The 18,102-nt window shown below is 46.5% G+C and overlaps 1 protein-coding gene across 6 annotated transcripts in view; it reads left to right on the top strand.

Moving 5' to 3' along the window:
- The window catches only part of ENOX2 (ecto-NOX disulfide-thiol exchanger 2), a 55,038-nt gene that overhangs the window by 4,403 nt on the left and 32,533 nt on the right, over positions 1–18,102 (top strand). For 3 of the 6 annotated variants that reach the window (XR_012675648.1, XM_075162617.1, XM_075162615.1), the window contains exons 2-3: positions 9,005–9,148; positions 14,374–14,508. Coding sequence is in view for 3 of the 6 variants with exons in the window: in XM_075162617.1 (XP_075018718.1) it covers positions 9,005–9,148; positions 14,374–14,508 (279 nt within the window). In the remaining 3 variants the exon portion in view is untranslated. Of the gene's footprint in view, positions 1–9,004; positions 9,149–14,373; positions 14,509–16,435; positions 16,540–18,102 lie in introns of those variants that run through there. The other 3 variants (XM_075162618.1, XM_075162619.1, XM_075162616.1) reach the window with 3 other exon arrangements.

Below are 18,102 nucleotides of genomic sequence, written 5' to 3'. Positions count from 1 at the left end.
GTCATTTGATTGAACATTAGTAAACCCAGCAGGGAAGATTTTGCAAAAACCTTGAAGTGGAAGCCCTGTTGGAGTGCTGTTTTCCTATACAATCATAGAAGCCTTGCGCAGTGAGCTGCACAAACCCGCGTTTTGGGTACAAGTGTTGTCAGCACGTTCAGCTCTCAGTAATGGGGATGATCTGTAAAACAGTGCTTTTCAGTTCACGTTGTTGACTATTTCCGATTTTTTTTTTTTCGCTGGTCATTAAGGCAAACGGCCAAGCTCTGTTAGCAGGAACTGGTGGTTGGAAAATGAAGTCCTGTCCAGGGTCTGGCACGGGACCCAGTGAGGGTAGATACTTCTCTTGATTTATGCCTGGAACATTGAGATCTCTCCTATCTCTATCCAGGCCCTTTCTAAACGTGTGCTGTGAAAGCTACAGCCATATATAGCATCAGCACAGACACAAATCCATACCTACCCAAAGGGACAGGCGGGGCTGTGCATTGTTAATGCTATTTAGGACAGCAGGAGGCTGCCGCGCATCTTCCCGTAAGACACAACTCAACATCTATTTGCAGAGGCGAAGACCACCTACAGCAACCTGCTGCTGCTGTGTGAGAGGGATTGCTGATAGTCATTTGCTGCTCATCTTTAAGCATCTTCGCTGTTTTTCCCCGATGCATTTTTCTAGTGAGGAATCTTCTAGTCCAAGTTGCTTTTTGAAAAATTTTTAGTCACTGCATTATGGCGGCTCCTGATATCTTGCACCTAAAAGTTCACTGTTCTGAAAATCCCTGGAGATACATACTGGGTGTGCTTGGAGGTGAAGGGGACACTAACGCCTGTGCCATGTATGGCTCTCTGGAAATGCTGACACCGGTCTGACACTCACTGAAAACCCTAATTTTTCTCCTCCTCCCCCCTTAGCTTCTGCACAGCACTTCACTGCAGATGCAGAAACCTGCTGATTTCTGCCTTTCCTGGCTGGCTCTCCTCAAAGCCTCAGTAAAGCTGAGTAAAACCTTGAGGCTTGCTCCTGTCCTGGTGGTCCCTTCCTTCCTGAGCAGACCAGCTCAAAATAGCCAAGGATTGCTTCCTTAAGGTCGGTGCGAAGCAAAAGCGTTTGTGCTGGTGCCTCGCAGTCGTACTGGCTGATACAGTCAGCTTTTATCCTGCTCTGTGCCCGGCAGAGGAGTTTTTCTGCAGCTTCAGCTTTCTTCTCTGCACATTCTTTGTATCCGGTGGGATGTGGTTGGAGCTCAAGCTGAACGGCGGTTTGCAGAAATGATAGAAGAGAGGCAATCGGTTCTGAAGGTGTCCGTGGCATTTACCCATATTAGGGTGGAAAATCTGACATAATGAGGAGTTTCGTACTCTAAAGTGCATTGGAAATCTTCTCTCTGGCTTGGTTGAATTCTTGGAGCAAACTCCATACTGCAGGAGAGCAGCCAGCAAGGTGCCCACTTTTTGTGCTGCCTTCCATTGCCTGCCTTTCCTTTCGTGGGTCATTTTCTCTTTCTCCATCTTGGGGAAGTGAGAGCAAAGCTTCCCTGTGGAAGTAGGTCTTGGGATCCTGGAAGTCCTTGTTGGAGGAGCTACCGGGATCTCTCGTGTGAGTGGGACTAAGAATAACTGCATCCTCTCTAGCGCTGTTTCTAGACAACACTACCCAGAAAATACATTATTTTTGTTTATGGCTTGTGAAGGAGCTACTCAGTTTCCAGCCTGTGCCTGCAAAGAAAAATATGTTGCAGTTCATGATCTCATCAACTTCCATTTTCTGTAACTTCTCAATATTTCTGACTTGTGGAATTCTAGTCTGGGGCTGTATAAGGACAATAATGAGCTTCTCTTCCAGAGCACTCGTACCATGTGCTCTGCATGCCATAATGAAGTTGTGAATGCAAGGGTTAGCTTTAAAACCAAGAAGGTCCTATTTCTACCTTTTGAAGAGGTTTAGGCCCTATGGAGGAGCGTATCAAATGAGAAGGGTAGCTCTAAACCAGTGCTTGTGTTGAGAAATAATTGGCTTGGAAGAAAAAAAGCCATAAATTGGGATGAAGTTTCACAGCAGGGGTGCAAATTTTCCTCCTTTCCTCATGCAGTTTGGTAATGTTTTCGGACACGAAGCTTGATTTGAAGCAATTGCATTTTAGCTCTTTAAATCTGACATCCTAATGCAGGGATTCACAGGAAGGAATCTTTGCTGCCTCAGCACTGCCTCAAAGTGCATCGTTGGCCTGTGAGGTATCAATTGGAAAAAAGGCTATAGGAAAGTCAATCGCTTATTCTGGAATTCTGAGAGCAATATAACAGGTTTTGGTTTCGTTCATACTCTTGTCTCTTCATTGTACTGGTGTGGGCTGTTTTAGGATTGCTGTGTAAGACATGACTGTTGTTAAATGGCTTGAGGTTGAAAACAAAACAAAATCCTCCAGTGGGGACAAAAGGAGGGTTTTAACTCTGACCTCTTTGCTGATCTTGGTGTGGTCTCTCAGATAGGATGACCTAAGCTGTGGCTTGATGAGGCGGTGAGCCTGGATCTGGATTCCTGGTACTGGTGCCTTAATCACGCCCGGTGTGGTCACCTTGGAGCATTAATCTGACACCATGAATTTGTACCAGCACAAAAAATATTGCTGCATTCACCCCTGGGGATCATGTGTTGCATCTGTCAGAGAGCATATCTGATTACCTTTAATCGAGAGCCCATAAATAATAATTTTTTTTGGAAGTGGGGTACTCATGAAGTGGCTGGAGCAAGTCCACAGTCCGTTCTCCCAGGAGTGTCTCTGGTTGTCTTTATAATGCTTTTGCTAGGTTTTGCCCATGTCTCTTGCAGGTAGTGCATGCGTGTTGGTAATTAGAAATGCATTTGTTGAAGTAATGCTGAGCTGAACGCATCCTCATCCTTTAGGTAGTCACCGATCTCACACTTGACTTCACCTGACTTCCCCCAAAAACCACTCCACTGAACTTTAACTTATGTTACTGTCACCCTTAGGCAGTTCCTATGATGAGAGTCTCCCACCTCGGGGAGGAATGACCCCACGCACCGGTACACGCTGGGGACAAACTGCTGCAAAGCAGCTTTGTGGAAAAAGTCTTGAGTGTTCTGGTTGACATCGAGTTGATCACGAGCCAACAACATACCTTGCGGCAAAGGAGGTCAGCAGCGTCCGGGGCTGCGTTAGGCTGAGCATTGCCAGCGGGTCCAGGGAGGAGATCCTTCCCCTCAGCGCTGGTGGGGTCACGCCTGGAGTGCTGTGTCCAGGGCTCCCCAGTTCCAGGGAGGCACGGACGTTCTGGAGTGGGCCCGATGAAGGGCACTTAGTGTAGTGAAGGGGTTGGAGTATCTGTTAGCGAGGAGAGTCTGAGCGAGCTGGGATTGTGTAACCGGGAGAAGAGAAGGCTTGGGGTGAGGGCAGAGGGAGTGTCATCGATGTGTTTAAGTACATGTTGATGGGAAAGAGTAAAGATGATGAAGTCAGAATCTTCTCAGTGGTGCCCAGTGAAAGGTCAAAGGACACACATCAAAATGCAGGAAATTCAAACATGAGAAAACTCTGCTTGCTGTGAGGGTGGTCAAGCACTGGAATGGGTTACCCAGAGAGGTGGTGGAGTCTCTGTCCTTGGAGATATTCAGGACCCAACTGGACAGTGCCCTGAGCAACCTGCAGGAGCTGACACTGCTTTGAGCAGGGGGGTTGGACTAGATGATCACCAGAGCTCCCTTCCAATGAGAAATACTCTGTGATTTGCTTCTAGAGAAGAGAACGGTTGGGTTTCCCAGTGAGTCCCCACTCACCTGTCTGTTCTGACCTGAATTCTTGAGCAGAGTTTTGCTTTATTTGAGAGAGCTTTGGACCTACTAGCGATATGCCCAGTAGTTTCATGACCCTGACAGAACACGCTGTCTGGACACCGCAGTTCCTCTGTGGTAAGTGTGACCCCCAAAATCTAAGAGTAAAATAGTTTCCTCGATTTACTTTGTTTAAAAAAACCAACAAAGCCCCCAAACTTAAGCCCTCCCCCAGCTTCTCTGAGGAGAGTAGAGAGGAAGGATCACAGTGCAACCCAGGGCTGTAGCACTGCAAGGAAACGTCGGTGCGTGTACGGTGTAATTTAGTGTTTGACAGGGGACAGGCTTTTTGTCAAGGCCCTCAGAGCTGTGTGTCTGTGAGAACAACACTTTTCTTGGAGACCTTGGTATCCGCTTGCATGTGGGGAAAAGCCGCTGAAGTTGCAGGTTGAGACTACATGAGACGTTGTGGTGGGAAACTTGAAGTGTCACAAACACAGGTCCCAATGATTCAGCAGGACATGAGATGCATTACAAACTGCTACCTATTTTTGGATAGCGTTTATTTTTATGGAGTAGAGCACCAGCTTTGACATGGTTTAGAGTCAGTACGCCTGTATGTCCACAGTGGAGGAGGAACCCCTCTCTAAAGATAGCATTCTCATCTTAAGGTTTAAGGCTGTGTTTGAGCAGCTCAGTGGAGTATATCCAAAATGGTATCAACTTTTAAAATAGTGTTAGAAGATGAGACTTTAAGTCTAGCTCTTCAAAAGGTGGTAATCAAGGCTTCCTCTGTATTGTATGAAGAGAGAGCGCAGCCTCGAAGGTACGGAGACTCCCCTTAGGTCTCTCTGAACGATGGCACAGCATGTACATGTCTGGAAGGTGCTTTGGCCTTAGCTCATCTGGATGGGTTTCATGCCCTGGCTGCTGGGGCTGAGGCTCTCCTGGGACAGCCTTGGGATGGACGCTGGGGCTGGGGCTGTTCTACGAGGGGTGTCCTTCCTGTGCGTCTGTAATTTGGCTTCCCACCTGCCATTGTGCTCCTCTGGGCTTGTGGATATGGGCTTTAATGGACTGATGGCTCTCCTGTGATGGGCCTGGGAGGAGTTGAGTCAGGTATTATTCAGGTTCCCTCACCCGTCACTGTCTCTCTCTGCTCCTTTGTGTGTGTGCAGGTGAGCTTTCATCGCATAACCTAATAGTTTTAACTCTGCAATAGGCCTTTCCTTGCTGGCAAGGAAGATTGGCTTTGAAGTAAGTGACATCAGATTAAAAACTTGTGTGACTGCTTTGATACATGCAGGTCCAAATGAAGAACTGGCTCTTACTTCACTGCAGCCTTTTCTGGTGTGACTCTTCCTTTGAAAAAGTCAACTTTGTGGGTGGGCACCCAGCGATTCCTGGCCTGCTGCTCAGCCCAGGGCGTTGGCAGGTAACACAAGGTGAACATGTCTCCATGTTCCTTGTCGGGTTGCAGCTCATACCCACCTCATCCTCTTGCACGTGATGAACTTCATCCTTTTAGGCAACCGGTCCTGTTTCAAACTTTGTAGTACTCATTTTGGAGGATGTTTCCCAAGCTCTGCTGCTGGTCCTTGGGCACTCACAGTAGCTCCTGTCTGCGTTTGTGCTGCTAGAGGTTGGTGCCAGCACTGCAAACTCGCCCCCGTGCTGCAGAGCAGATTTGACAGGTTCTTAGCGCTGCAGTGAAACTTACGGTGAGGACCAGCTGAGAAGGGAGAGACTGGGGGGCTGAGTTGAGATTTCCTTACTCCATCTCTTCCTAATGACATATAATGCCTGGAAGAGACTGTGCTGCAGGCTTAGCCTGCTGCTGCTAATCACCCTCACTTGAGAACGACTCTAGGAGCTTTGGGACAGTGTCTGTCCCGTCTCCAAGTCAGTGTTCCTGTGCCTGTTCCAGAGTGTTTTACTCGCAGTCGCACCAGCCTCCACTTCCCCTTGGTTCCTCACCAGCTGTTTAAACAAGTTGTCATGAACAGGTTGACCTTTTGGTGCAGGAGATAACCCGGAGGAGAATTTTAATTACTGAGCTGACCTCCTGGGCTTTTCACAGGGCTTGATCAATTCCAGGAACATACCTTTCTTTCCTTTTTTAATTGCTCTTCAGGTAGCTGCCTTTGGGGCAGTGTTTAGTGCCAGCCCCTGAGGTCTGGATGTTTTCAGGTAGAAATTATATAAGACAAGAAGAAAACAAGTCCTTATTAATTACTGTTTAAGTTCTCTGTCACCATGGTCTTTTCTCCTCCTTTTATAGGTCTCCTCTTGTTAATCTGCATGCTGAAAGCAGGAGAGGCATTGCTGGCCCACAGCTGGTCCGTAGCAAGTTGCCTGCTGGTGTGCAGCTATGCGGTGCTTCGTTTGCGATGGGGAGGCGGTGATAGTCAGGGTCACGGGACCTGATGCTGAAGACAAGAGCATTTGTAGGTCTGTTTCTGCTCCTTCCTATATGTGTCAGGTTAGGGTTGGAGCCGCCTGTGAGCAACCTGGATATGCTAATCTTAGCAGAACATTATCCACTTCCCAGGAGCTGCATGAATTTCTGCCCGGGGTGTGAGCTGAATCAGACCACAGGAGGTCTCCAGGGCTGGCAGGGGGGTACGGGGTGTGTTGGGCAGCTCGGAGGGAGCAGGGCTGCCTCCCTTCTGGTCTGGTGTGAGCTCTTCAGCTGGTTCAGGCACTTTCTAGGGCTTAACTCATGACCTAACTGGCAGGGGTGCTGGCTGTAGAACTTCCTTTGCTTCCTGTAGACCCCAGTGTTTGTCCTGTAGCTAAGGAACCTGGTTTTTGGGGTTTTTTTCCAAAATTCTTTTAACAAATTCTTTTTGCAAAGAATGCCAGTAGTTTTTCACTCCTTGTTAGCTCAGCTCGACTGGAGATGGCTGCCTCCCTCCCCAGCACAGTCATCAGAGCAGATGCAGCATCTGAGTGCTTCTCCTATACCGCAGTGCGTAATCAAGCATCCTAGCTCAAACTGATGATGGGAATAATTGGAGTAAGTAGCTACCTTTGCTCTTCAGTGGGTTAGAAAATAATCAATTGCGTGGTGTACATTAACATTCAGGTGTTGGTTAACGCCGAGTGTCTGTATGGCATGTCACCTTCAGTCAGAGCAGGGCATCTATCCATTTCAGGCCTGGCAGCACGAGTGTCCGGCTGGATCGCTGCTTGTCTGCATCATTCCATCCGCCCAAGCATGGGAAAACACGCTTTTAAGTTTAATATTGCCTTTTCCATCAGCTGGATAATAATAGAAGTAAATCTTACAATTGCTCCTTTTCTGTTCTCCGTATTTCTTTGCTGCACACGGCCTCTCTCTATTTTTAACCTGCTGCATTTGAGATTTGTTTTCCTGAGCCCTCATGACCTCAGTGATATTTTGACTTTGGGGTATTTAAGAAACAGCATTGTAGGCATCTTGCGTAGTCGGGCGTGACTATTGTTGTTGCCAGCCGAATAGTACTTAGTTTTTTGGCTTCTTCTTGCATTCTCACCTTTCAGTAGCTAAGAGAAGAGCTCCTTCAGGCTCTCTGTATCCACTCTCTTGTCTATTTACAGCCGTACACAGCAACCGTGTTTATTAACAAGTTCTTGGAAGTGGAATCCTCTAGAATAGAAATCACGATGCTGCAGTGTGTCTAGAGAAAGGTTTGGTACAAATGCCTTGGCCCATCAGTGCATTGAGACGGCATAATTGTCATCTTTGGTACTCCTGTAGTTCTGCAGACTTTCCCCCCAGGAACGCAGGCATACCTTAGCAGAAATGTAGCTATTTTTATCACTTTATATGGGTCCACAAAAAGGATTTGTTTTTTTTTTTCCCCTGTTGACTGTTCAGAGTGAGTTTGCTGAGACAAAGATAAATCAAACTGGATATTTTAATGTCCCTTCAGTCTTGCATCCCTGCAAGTGCTGACTATGACAGAAGGTGGAATAATGAACTCAGTGCTCAATTAAGGGCAGTATACCTCTCTAAAACTTGCTGTGATTAATTGCATACTTAAAGCTTTAGGTTTGACGCATCTGGTAATTTGGAATTGTTTACAAAGTACTTTTTTCTTGATACCTGTAGTTTTAAGAAACAGACCATTTTAGAGAGCTAGGAATGGTTGGGACCGCATTCTGCTGGCACATAACTTAATTGACCATCACCTGCAATTTGTCCACCACAGATCTGTGGAGGGTGATCATCTGAAAGATGGTTTAGCACAGAATTACTCTGAAATGGATGAAATACCTTGAATTAGGAAATACACTGGAAGCTGCAAAACATTAATTTGTATGGGTCAATGTAATTTTATTCTTGAGTAAACCTAACTCATCGGTAGATCTGCTCCATCAATAGCAAACTCTGAGCAACAGGACTCAAGGCGCTCTGTCTTTGAGTGCCGTGACTCTTAAAATGAGTGTATGGAGGCACTGCCAGCATCTCCTGCGGCTCTCGTCAGCCTGCACCCAGCACACGGGGCGGGTGGTGCTGTGGCTGAGGGCTGATGGAGTGGGAATTCGAGACGAGTCGGTGCTGCAAAGGAAAACCTGTTCCTGTGCTGCGGGGTAGGGGAGAGGGAACTTGAGCTCTGAGGCTGAAGAAGTTTGTCTGGAGTGCTTGCCTGAGGAGGAGTTCGGTCCAGGTGGCTGGGTCTGTGAGCTCCCCTCTGCGGGGATGCGCGTTGCAGAGCACCCTTCCTCGGCTACGAAGAGGGGCAACTGCTTGCCAGACTCCTTGAATAAAAATTGCCATAGCACCTTATGTTTTTGAAGATCATCTAAGATGTGCCCTGTTTTTTGCTAGTAAATAATTCCAGGTGAATTCACAACTGGTAATAAATTGCGTGAAACTTAACTATTAAAAATGTATTCCTGGATGGGAAAAAATAGAAAAGTAATTCTGGCCTCTGAATTTCCAAATGTTGAAATACTGTACAACACAGGGGAGATGCACCCCTTGTTTACACTATCAAACAGTTTGATTTGTGTGGGTGTTGGGATTAATGTTTGCGAGTAGTATTTTAAAGCGGTATCAGTGTAACATTAAGATCGGGCGTAGCTGGGGGCAATAAACTGGAGGCACGATCCCTCTAGGGGCCTGAGGGGCTACTTGTACCTGGGAGCGGGCATTTCTTTTACTACTGTCATCCTGAAGCATCGCAAACCAATTTAAAGAAAGTCTCTGAGTGTATTTTTCTATTTTAGGCTTAAACCATCTGTCCTTTGATCCTGCCAGCAACAACAAATCTCTGCAGTTCGGCAGCGCTGCTGGCCCGCGGGTGTCGGAAGGCCCAGCCGAGAATGGAAGCGATCCGGGCAAGAAGAGGAAGAGAGCAAACGTTCCTCCAGGTGAGCCGAGTGGCAGCTCGGTGGCTGGCAATAGAGAAGGCATCCACATAAGCGTAGACCGAAAACAGTCGCTATGCTGAGGTGTTAATGCAGAAGGTGGACAGATGGAAATGAAGTTGTGGTCTGGTACTGCTTGCAGTCAGACCAGTGTTCGTGGTTCCATGCTTGCATGGCTTTGGGTGAGTGCTCGTTGCTGTTTCTGTGCAAAACAAAAGCAACTTTTGTAATTTTTTTTTTTTAAGCATTGTGGAATCTCTATACCTGTCCCAATAGATTTATCCTTTTTTTTCTAATTGGACAATATCTCAATATTAAAATCATGACCATAATGAAAAGCATAATAAGCAGATCAGCCTGAATGACTGGAGATGTTAATGTTTAAGGTAATGTAATAAAAGCAAATTTTTAAATGGCTGATAATAGCTTATGATGTTGTAATATCAGATCTAGGAGTCCTACTGAAGCTGGTATCTAAGAAATTTTCCTTGCATTTCTCACAGAGTGATTGGAAAAAAAACAGAAGGAATAACGTATTTGCAGATTATATTGTGGTTGAAAGCTGCAATCCCATCAGTGCGACTGGGGAAACACGGCATCTGCTCATGCCGTGAAGATGAGATGTTATATACATCATGTAAATAGCAGTCTGTGGGACTTAGCTGTGTGACTTTTCCATAGGGAGATGCCAGGAGCAGGAGGGGAAGGACCAGGCTGGACCGGAGGCAGAAGTGCCGTTTTGCAGCAGGCAGCCATCTCGCTGAGGGAGGGCGATGTGCAAAACACAGTCGCAGAAAGAGGGGTTGCAATGTAACTGCGTAGAGAAAAACTCCAACTCTGTTTCCCTGAAGAGAAAAATCCTTTAAAGGAAATTTGAAGGAAGACCCGGAACTTTACAGATAATAGTCCAGCACAGTTTAGGAATGGTTTTGAGATGCTGATAGTGAGAGCACAGGAGAGCTCCACTGGGACTGTGGAGCTTAGCCTCTTGGCCGAGGCTTATCCTGTCCTTCTAATGTGTCTCCTTCTCCCTCCCTGCCCTTCCCCTTCTCATTTGTGTTTGAACGAACTGTCTCCTTTATAATCCCTTGAGAAAATACTCTTTTTTGCAGCCTCTTTCTATTTTTCTCTCTAGATTATCTCTGATAAGCTTTTTTTGGTTACAAATATCTGCCGTGTTAACCCTTCTACATCCTCATTTCTTGATTCAGCTAAGATGAAGTGCCCTAAGATATCTCCTTGCAGCCAAAGCAGGACTCCTTTTCCTTTTTTGAGATCCTGTTGTCTCTGTGATGCAGTCGGCAGGCAGATAGCTTTCTCACCTCCTTGTAGAGATTTTGTCCAACTGTGGAACAAGACGTAAGTGTGACTTCAGTTTTGCAATGTGTAGTGTCACACGCTATAAAATTGTGATTTCTCTGTTCTGTACCAAGAAGCTATGAACGCCAGAGGTCCCTCGGAGGCATGACAGCCCGAGTGCTTCCCTTGGGATTCAGGTAACATTGATGGCATGTTGGTACCTTGCCTTCCAAATGTATGTACCTTGCGCTTGGGTACCATTCCCAGAGGTGTGTGAAGCAGATGTGGGGGCTGTTCAGAGGTGGAGAAGGAGGACTTTGGAGGAAACCTCCTTTGTCCCTCTGGGAAGGAGGTGGTGGTTTTGCCTCTCTGCTATCAGATGTATCCCAGCTGATGGGAGACTTAAGTCAGCTTGCGAGTACAGATAATGTAGATATGGGACTGTCACCTGCCCCAAAGAAGGCATCTAGGACTGTTGGAAGTGGGTAGAGTCAGGAGTTTATTTTGTTCCTTTCGTTATTTTGCGTGTTTCCTTTATACATCTGGAGGTCCTTAAATGTCTCACGTGCCTCTTGCACATGCTGGGTACACAGACAACCTGCGTTTCTCCTGCGCTGGATTGTTTCAGTGCAGATCTGCTTTTTAAGCATCAAAATCTGATCGTTACTGTCGGAAACGGCAAATATCCAAGTTCTTCAGGCTGAGCCGTGCAGTGCACTGTAACAGGGCGACTTTCAGTACCCTGACCCTGCTGGCAGGATTTCTGCAGTCGGGGCAGCCTTGTTCTGGCACAACCTTCAGCTGCCCACATTGTGATCGCGAAATCAAAATGTTGTTTTCATTTGGGCATTTGGACGCAGAGATGTGAGACCAGGACTCGCACAACTTGAATAACATGCAGTCATCTTATTTGTTGAATAATACGTATGGTTCTGGACAGGTATGCTTGGAATAAGTAGGCGAAGCACTGTTTTGCATGTCACCCCAGTGCAGTCTCTTCTGGACAGATGCTTACTGGACCTCTCAGCAAGGGAGCTCTCAGCTTTTCACCCTTGTGCAGTGGGATGATCCATGGTCTCACTGCATTGCTGCCTTCTCCTTTCATGTTGGTGCTTCCTTTTTTAATCTTTGATTTCATTTCTTTCCTTTGAACTAGCAACTCCAACCTGGTAACCCCGTTTCTCGTCTTTGGTATCCTCTGTTTCTTTCTCTTTGTGCCTGACCTGGTAGCCTGTGCGCTCTCACATTGACAGACGAATGCGATAACTAAAGTTCAGGCTTGTCCCAGATCTCCTGAAACAAAGGAGTTACAAAACTGGGACAGATCAGCATTGGTTTTTTTTCAGGAGAGGTGGGCCACAGGTTGCAGAAGCTGATTGTTTGAAACATGACTGAGGGAGATCATAGAATCACAGAAGGGTCTGGGTTGGGAGGGACCTTCAAAGACCGTCTAGTCCAGCCCCCCTGCCATGGGTAGGGACATCTTTCACTAGACCAGGTTGCTCAGAGCCCCGTCCAACCTGACCTTGAATGTTGCCAGGGATGGGGCATCTACCACCTCTCTGGACAACCTGTGCCAGTGTCTCACCCTCATCGTAAAACATTTCTTCCTTATATCTAGTCTGAATCTGCCCTCTTTCAGTTTAAAACCATTCCCCCTTGTCCTATTGCAACAGGCCCTGTTAAAACGTCTGTCCCCATCTTTCTTACAAGCCCCCTTTAAGTAAGTAGATAATGCTGAGGATTAGAGATTTATACAAGTCTGAAAGGAATAAATTTGTTAGTGTCCTTATGTTCAGGCAAAATGGATGTTCTTGTGCATGTTTTTCCCACTTAAAAAGCAGTGGATGAGCATGTTGTCATAATAAAATGCAAGTTAGTGTGATCTGTTGAGTTCACAATAGTGTTACTGCCTCTAATTGGTGAACAAATACTGTAATTAAGTACTCATTTCCTTCGCTCACAGGCTGTGATGTGCTGTAGATCCTGCCTGTGGTGTTGCCATCTATCTAACTGTATTGCAACACGTTGCTATGACCCTAGAGTAGTCAGTCTTATTCCAAAGATCATACTTGAAGTTAGATTTCATCACTGACAGCTAGAGAGCTGAATTTTCCTTTTTTGGGGGTGTAGTATGTTCTTCTATTCATGCTGCTTTAATTCACATTTGACTTGACTGAGCCTGCTGACTGTTGAGCATTAGGTCTGAGCTATTTCAAAGGATGTTCTGTTTTCCCCCAATCAATAAGGTCTGTCAGATAAGAATAAAATAGGGTGTGCAGGTGGTATTTTGTACATAGGTTAACTCCAGTGTTGGCACTGGGCTAGTGTGTAGAGCTTGGCTAATGTAGGAAGTGAAACGGGTGACTGTACTGCAAAGGGTGGTGGGACTGGCAGTGACAGGAGGGAAAGATGAAGCCAAGGCTGAGTGTTCGACCTTGGCAGTGCTTCATTTAAGTTGGGCGTGGGAGATGAGGATTTTGGAGATGGCCCAAGGAATACATGGGTTGGGTGGTTAGCAGAAGATGGGTCAGTGCGGAGGGAGACTTCTCACCAGGGGCGTAGAGGTGGCATCTCAGGAAGGTGAACTGATCTCTTGTCCCCTTTCTGAGGCCAAGAAGAGAGGAGTGGTGGAACAGGGTGGGAAATGGAAATTCTGAATCATTAAATCACGGGGTGAGAAAAATGGTCAGTAAATGTCCTCCTACTGGTGTGTTATGGAGAGCTTCAAGAGAGCTTTGGGAGGCTGTGCACTAGGTTGTGTTACGGGTTATATGAGATGGGAGAATATCAACTCTGCTGAGTTTCAGATCAGAGCTGGGAATGTTTTCATACAGCTTCTGTCAGTAACACTGTTGATACTCCCCCTGCTGCCCCCCGTTGTCAAAGCCAGATTTTTTTCAAACAAGCATTCATTTTATGAAAGCTTCATCAGGAAGATGGCATGTGAGACAGCTCTGTGACTGCAGGTGGCCAGGTTTGGTGTCCTTGCTCTGATTTGGGCAGCTATCTCAAGCTCTATCTTTTCTCCTCAGCAGAAGAATGCCCTGGGCACTGGCTGTTGGCTTTTTTGAACTGGATGAGTCCTTCTGTGTTTTTCCACAAGAAAAAAAAGTTTGTGTGGGGATTGTTTTTTGGTTTTGTTTTTTTTTCCCTGTGCAGAGCTAACCTTGTGCTAAGCATTTTTTTTTCCTTTTTGAAATCAGGTATTTTTGCATTTGGGCACCTCTAGTTAAAACCTGTGCAAACAAAAAGAACAAGCAGTATGTCTCTGTGGTACATGGAAGTAACCAGCTAAAGGCATGGTTGACCCAGCTAAATCACTGAAGAAGATTTGAATGCTTAATTAAGCCACATGTTTGTATAATGTTAATGATTCCATCTGGATTGCCAGATAACTCTGCTAGACCTTGAGTAAATAACACTGGTACTGCTGCTGTTAGCAGCATGACGTTGTTCTTTGCTTCTTTCCCCTTTTAGCGTGGAGGAGAGATGTCTTCAAATGGCAGCGGAAGTGCTCTCTGCTGGAACAGACTGGCCATCTCTGTTAAATCCAGTGCAACTATGACAATTTATACCTGAATATTTGTCCTTTGTTCAAAAATCTCTTGGGAGGAATCAAAGCGTACCCTTTACCTTTAATCAGTGTTCCTTTAAGGCCCCTTAGAGCTGTTGATTGCAGTGGATAAACCATAATTTATTCAGATGCTCTTGGAAGGCAGTGTTTTCATAGACCTTGCTTCCGTAAAATCTCGTCTACACAAGAGGGACAGAACTGTGGGGTTTTTTTTTTTCATTTGGCTCTTTCCTATGTGTTAGGTTCAAACATGGTTTTGGATGCTGATACTGCAGAGCCGTGCTGGGCAACGTATGCTCTGCAGAAGAGCTAAGATATGCACTGAGCTCTTAACCACTTTTTTTCCTCTCAGCAGATGGTGGCAGAAATCTAAGCCTCGACTCCATTCTGATGGGCTTGCCAATGTCAGACCCAACTGCCTGGACCACTGCGATGAACAATCTAGGGATGGCTCCCATGGGGATGACAGGACAGCCCCTCCTGCCTGGTATGTGAGCTTATCCAGACTGTGCCCACCTTTTCTTTCAAACACGTCTTTGGGAAGAACCTATTTCAGTTGAGTTAGATAAATGCCTACCGCGTACAAAAAACATTAATAAGCTGTGTTTGAAATGCATTAATGTCTGCAAGTGATTTATTTAGGGGCCAGTGTTTTAAAACTGACTTCAGAGGAAATGAGAATACGTGTTTTTTGATGCAAACAGTGGTTATTGTGGGGTACCTCTAGGTACTCTGCAGTGGACCAGCAGGAGGAGAGTCCCACGCAGAGCTCAGGAAACCAGTCATACCGAGTAACGCATTAGTCTAAGCTGAACTGGAACTGCTTAAAAGGAAGGGTGGGAGGGAGATGAAGAGGGAAGCAACAGGGCAGTCAAATGGATATGGCAGAAATTAATGGAGGTTTCTGCTCCAGAAATGACCACCTTGTAGTCTGGAGTACATGTGCGTGGGTGAGTCATCCTACCCAGGATTTGTTAAAGAGCTCCTGTAGGAACAGAGCTGTACTGTACCTGGTTTCTCAGCAGCGCAGGGATGCCTGTGCATCAAAATCCTGAAATGAAATTACTGTTTCAGTGCTTTACTGCATTAAGCGCTTGAGAAGGATGCTGGCTCCTGCCTGAATAATTGCCTGCTCACCTGGGGAGGGAGTGTCTGTGTTGGCAGCACTCTACAGTCCTATTTCTGCTCTTGTGGCATAGAGCAGGTAGTTTGCTGTGCAGCTGATACTGTATTTAAGTAACAGCATTGCTTAACTTGCTGTAAGTTTTGCATGCGGTATGTACTCTTCTGTCCCCTAGGCCTTGTTTCACATTTGTCTTTGCTGTAGGGGTGGTGTTTTCATGTCATTCTCCTGCTCACATGCTTCTGTCAAGTAACAATCAATAGAAGTCTGTCCTAGGAGAGCACACAAGTTTGAAGCCAGTCTCCCATTCCCTGCTGTAAGAGTAGGGGGAGGCTTCTGGGAGATGTTCGTTTTGATCCTTTTGGGAGATGTTCGTTTTGATCCTTTTGGGAGATGTTCGTTTTGATCCTTTTGGGAGATGTTCGTTTTGATCCTTTTGGGAGATGTTCGTTTTGATCCTTTTGAGATCAGGAGATCTGCACCCAACAGAAACAACTCAGAATGTTTTAGAAGGAGCAAAATATGCTGCTCTGGATGCTCTGGTGAATATGGATCAGCTCCCAAGCACAGTGATGGTTTGAAGTTTAGACCAGTCATATCTATAGTATCTATTAAAGATGAGAGACAATGGAAGCTTGAGGTGCTTTAGGCTATCTTTGCTGAAAGCTAGGTGGGACTAAAGTTTCAGGTCACAGTAAAAAAAATGTCTAAAAATGCTTAAGAATTTACCAGCCAATTTCTGTTCCTACAGATGAAGCATATAGTTGTGAGGTGCTTTAAGAGGACCTCAATGTCTAAAATGAATGCACAGCACCTTTCACTCCATCCAGCTGCTGCCAGCTCTGTATTAAAAAGGTTATCACAGCTTTCACCGAAAAGTACCTGCCAGGCCTGATGTGTTTGAACTCTTTAGAGTCCTTGAGGACTTTTTTCTTCTTTTTCTGTTCTTAAAAATCGAGACTGGCTCTACTGAATCCGCTTCTTAAGCCTCTCGGATGCTGGCCTGTAGCCATGGGCTCAGCTTCGTAACGGAAGCAGCAGGTCTCTGCGCAAGCTGGCAAGTTGTCTTACGCATTGCTGGCTCAGCAATAAACAGTGGGGCTCACCCCAAATCCAACAACCACGGGCTCTGTTTGCCCTTGCATACACACTTTCTACTTTTCATTATGACGTGATAGTTCATTACCCTGCTAGTTCTTTTGCTTCTGATAATTGTATCCATTCACTCCTTTAGAAAGCTTAAGTCTTGCTTAATCAGAGAAACACCCATCTTGGCTTTCTCCTCCCTCAGATTCCCCAAGCTCCTCTGTTCCTGCATTAAGGATTTTCTCTGATTGGCATCCACACCCATTGCTGTCAGCTAACCTTGCAGCAGTAACAAATCACCAGGACAAGGTGAGACTGCTCTCGTTGGCATGAAGAATTATAAAATGTGAAGGGACTGAATTTAGAGGCTTGCAAAAGTTGTAGCAGTGGGTTCACTTGCCTGTCCTTGACATGTGGCGGGTAGCCCAGCGTGACCCCCGGCAGCCCTGGCTGTAGGGCTGGGAAGACAGCCACCACCCTGCCAAGGATGGTGGGGAGCTGGCTGAAACGCACCTTGTTTTGCCCCCCTTGCTGCCAGCACTGAGGTCGTGCTCTTGATCTCTTGGGTGTACCTATATCAAACTGTGCTGGGAAGACAGACGGGATCATGGACTCTACCACGTGGACATTTTGAACGGTCTCTGCGTTTTCCAGCAGATCACTGCGTGCTCCGTGTATCTCCCATCCTCTGCTGTCTCAGCAGTGGAAGCTTTGGCTATTCCTCTTCTTCCAGCTGCTCTTGACAGGCAGCAGTGGGCAAGCTCCAGATCACTCCCTGCTGACATTTTGGAGTACAGCTCCAGGAAAACGTAGAGTTTCCTTACCATCTCAAGAGTGCTTTAACAGGAGGATACCAAGGCGGTGCGTAGCAGGGCACAGGCTGTGGAGAGCTGGTGTCCTGGGGTGGCTTCTGTGCTGCTTAGAGGGGTACTTCAGGGCCTGCTCCGGTACCTGCTGTGTGCCCAGGGACCAGCAGCATTGGTGAGACTGGTCTAGTGCTTCACAGCTGGGGTTGAGTTTACTGGCACAGATGTTGCCGAAAGGGAGGGAAGTAATGAGCATCCTAGCGTAAACCGAGGAAATCCGAAAGATATAGTGGTAGGTTGGAGGCCAGGATGCTGGTTTTGGCCAGTGTTCTTCCAGCCCTTCAGGAAGGGGGCTGTCCTGTGCTTGTTGCACTTCAGTGCCTCCAGTGGCAATACCTTTGTCGCAGGTTGGATCAGGATGTTACTTGCTCAGGACTAAATCCTGCAGTTTTTCTCCAGCTACCTCACATCTTCAGTGAGTTTTGTCACTGAAGGTCACAGCCATCGCTGAGGTGACCTTCATCTCAAACTTCAACTTAGCAATCTCTTGCAGAGATCTGGGATGGGGTAGCCTCTCCCCATCCTCTCTTCCCTGGTCCGAGCCTGTGAGCCAAGCCCCAGCTGAAAGACCTCTGTGCCCCAAGGTAGCAGTTGTACGGGTTCAGCCTCGATCATTCAGGCCAACCCTTGTCACTCCTGACAGCCCGTTGCCTCTGGAAAGGCGTATGCAGTGTGTTTCAGGGAGTCGTGCAGCACCATCACAGGGAGCAGTAAGGCTGCCTGTGTGTGGAATGGGGCTCTGTCTAAAGATAGACTTGCATAATTTTTAATTTTTTTTTAAGATAGATGAAAATACCATTTAAAATGGCTGAAAACAGTGCTGTCTGCCTGATATTTTTGACTGTGTCATCTCTGAAATCTACTAATGAAAGTTTAAACATTAAAATTCTGCAACTTTAATGTCCTGCTTTCCAAGCCAGGTATCATAGACCAGGCCATCCCAGCATCAGCTGGCCACGGATAATATATCTCATAAGGATGCAATTCACATGTATCCCTACATCCA

The sequence above is a fragment of the Calonectris borealis genome, chromosome 13 (assembly GCF_964195595.1).
Source record: "Calonectris borealis chromosome 13, bCalBor7.hap1.2, whole genome shotgun sequence".
In the NCBI taxonomy this organism is placed as follows: domain Eukaryota; kingdom Metazoa; phylum Chordata; class Aves; order Procellariiformes; family Procellariidae; genus Calonectris; species Calonectris borealis.
The sequence above is the reverse complement of the archived record's forward strand: the minus strand, read 5'-3'. Positions and strand labels throughout refer to the sequence as shown.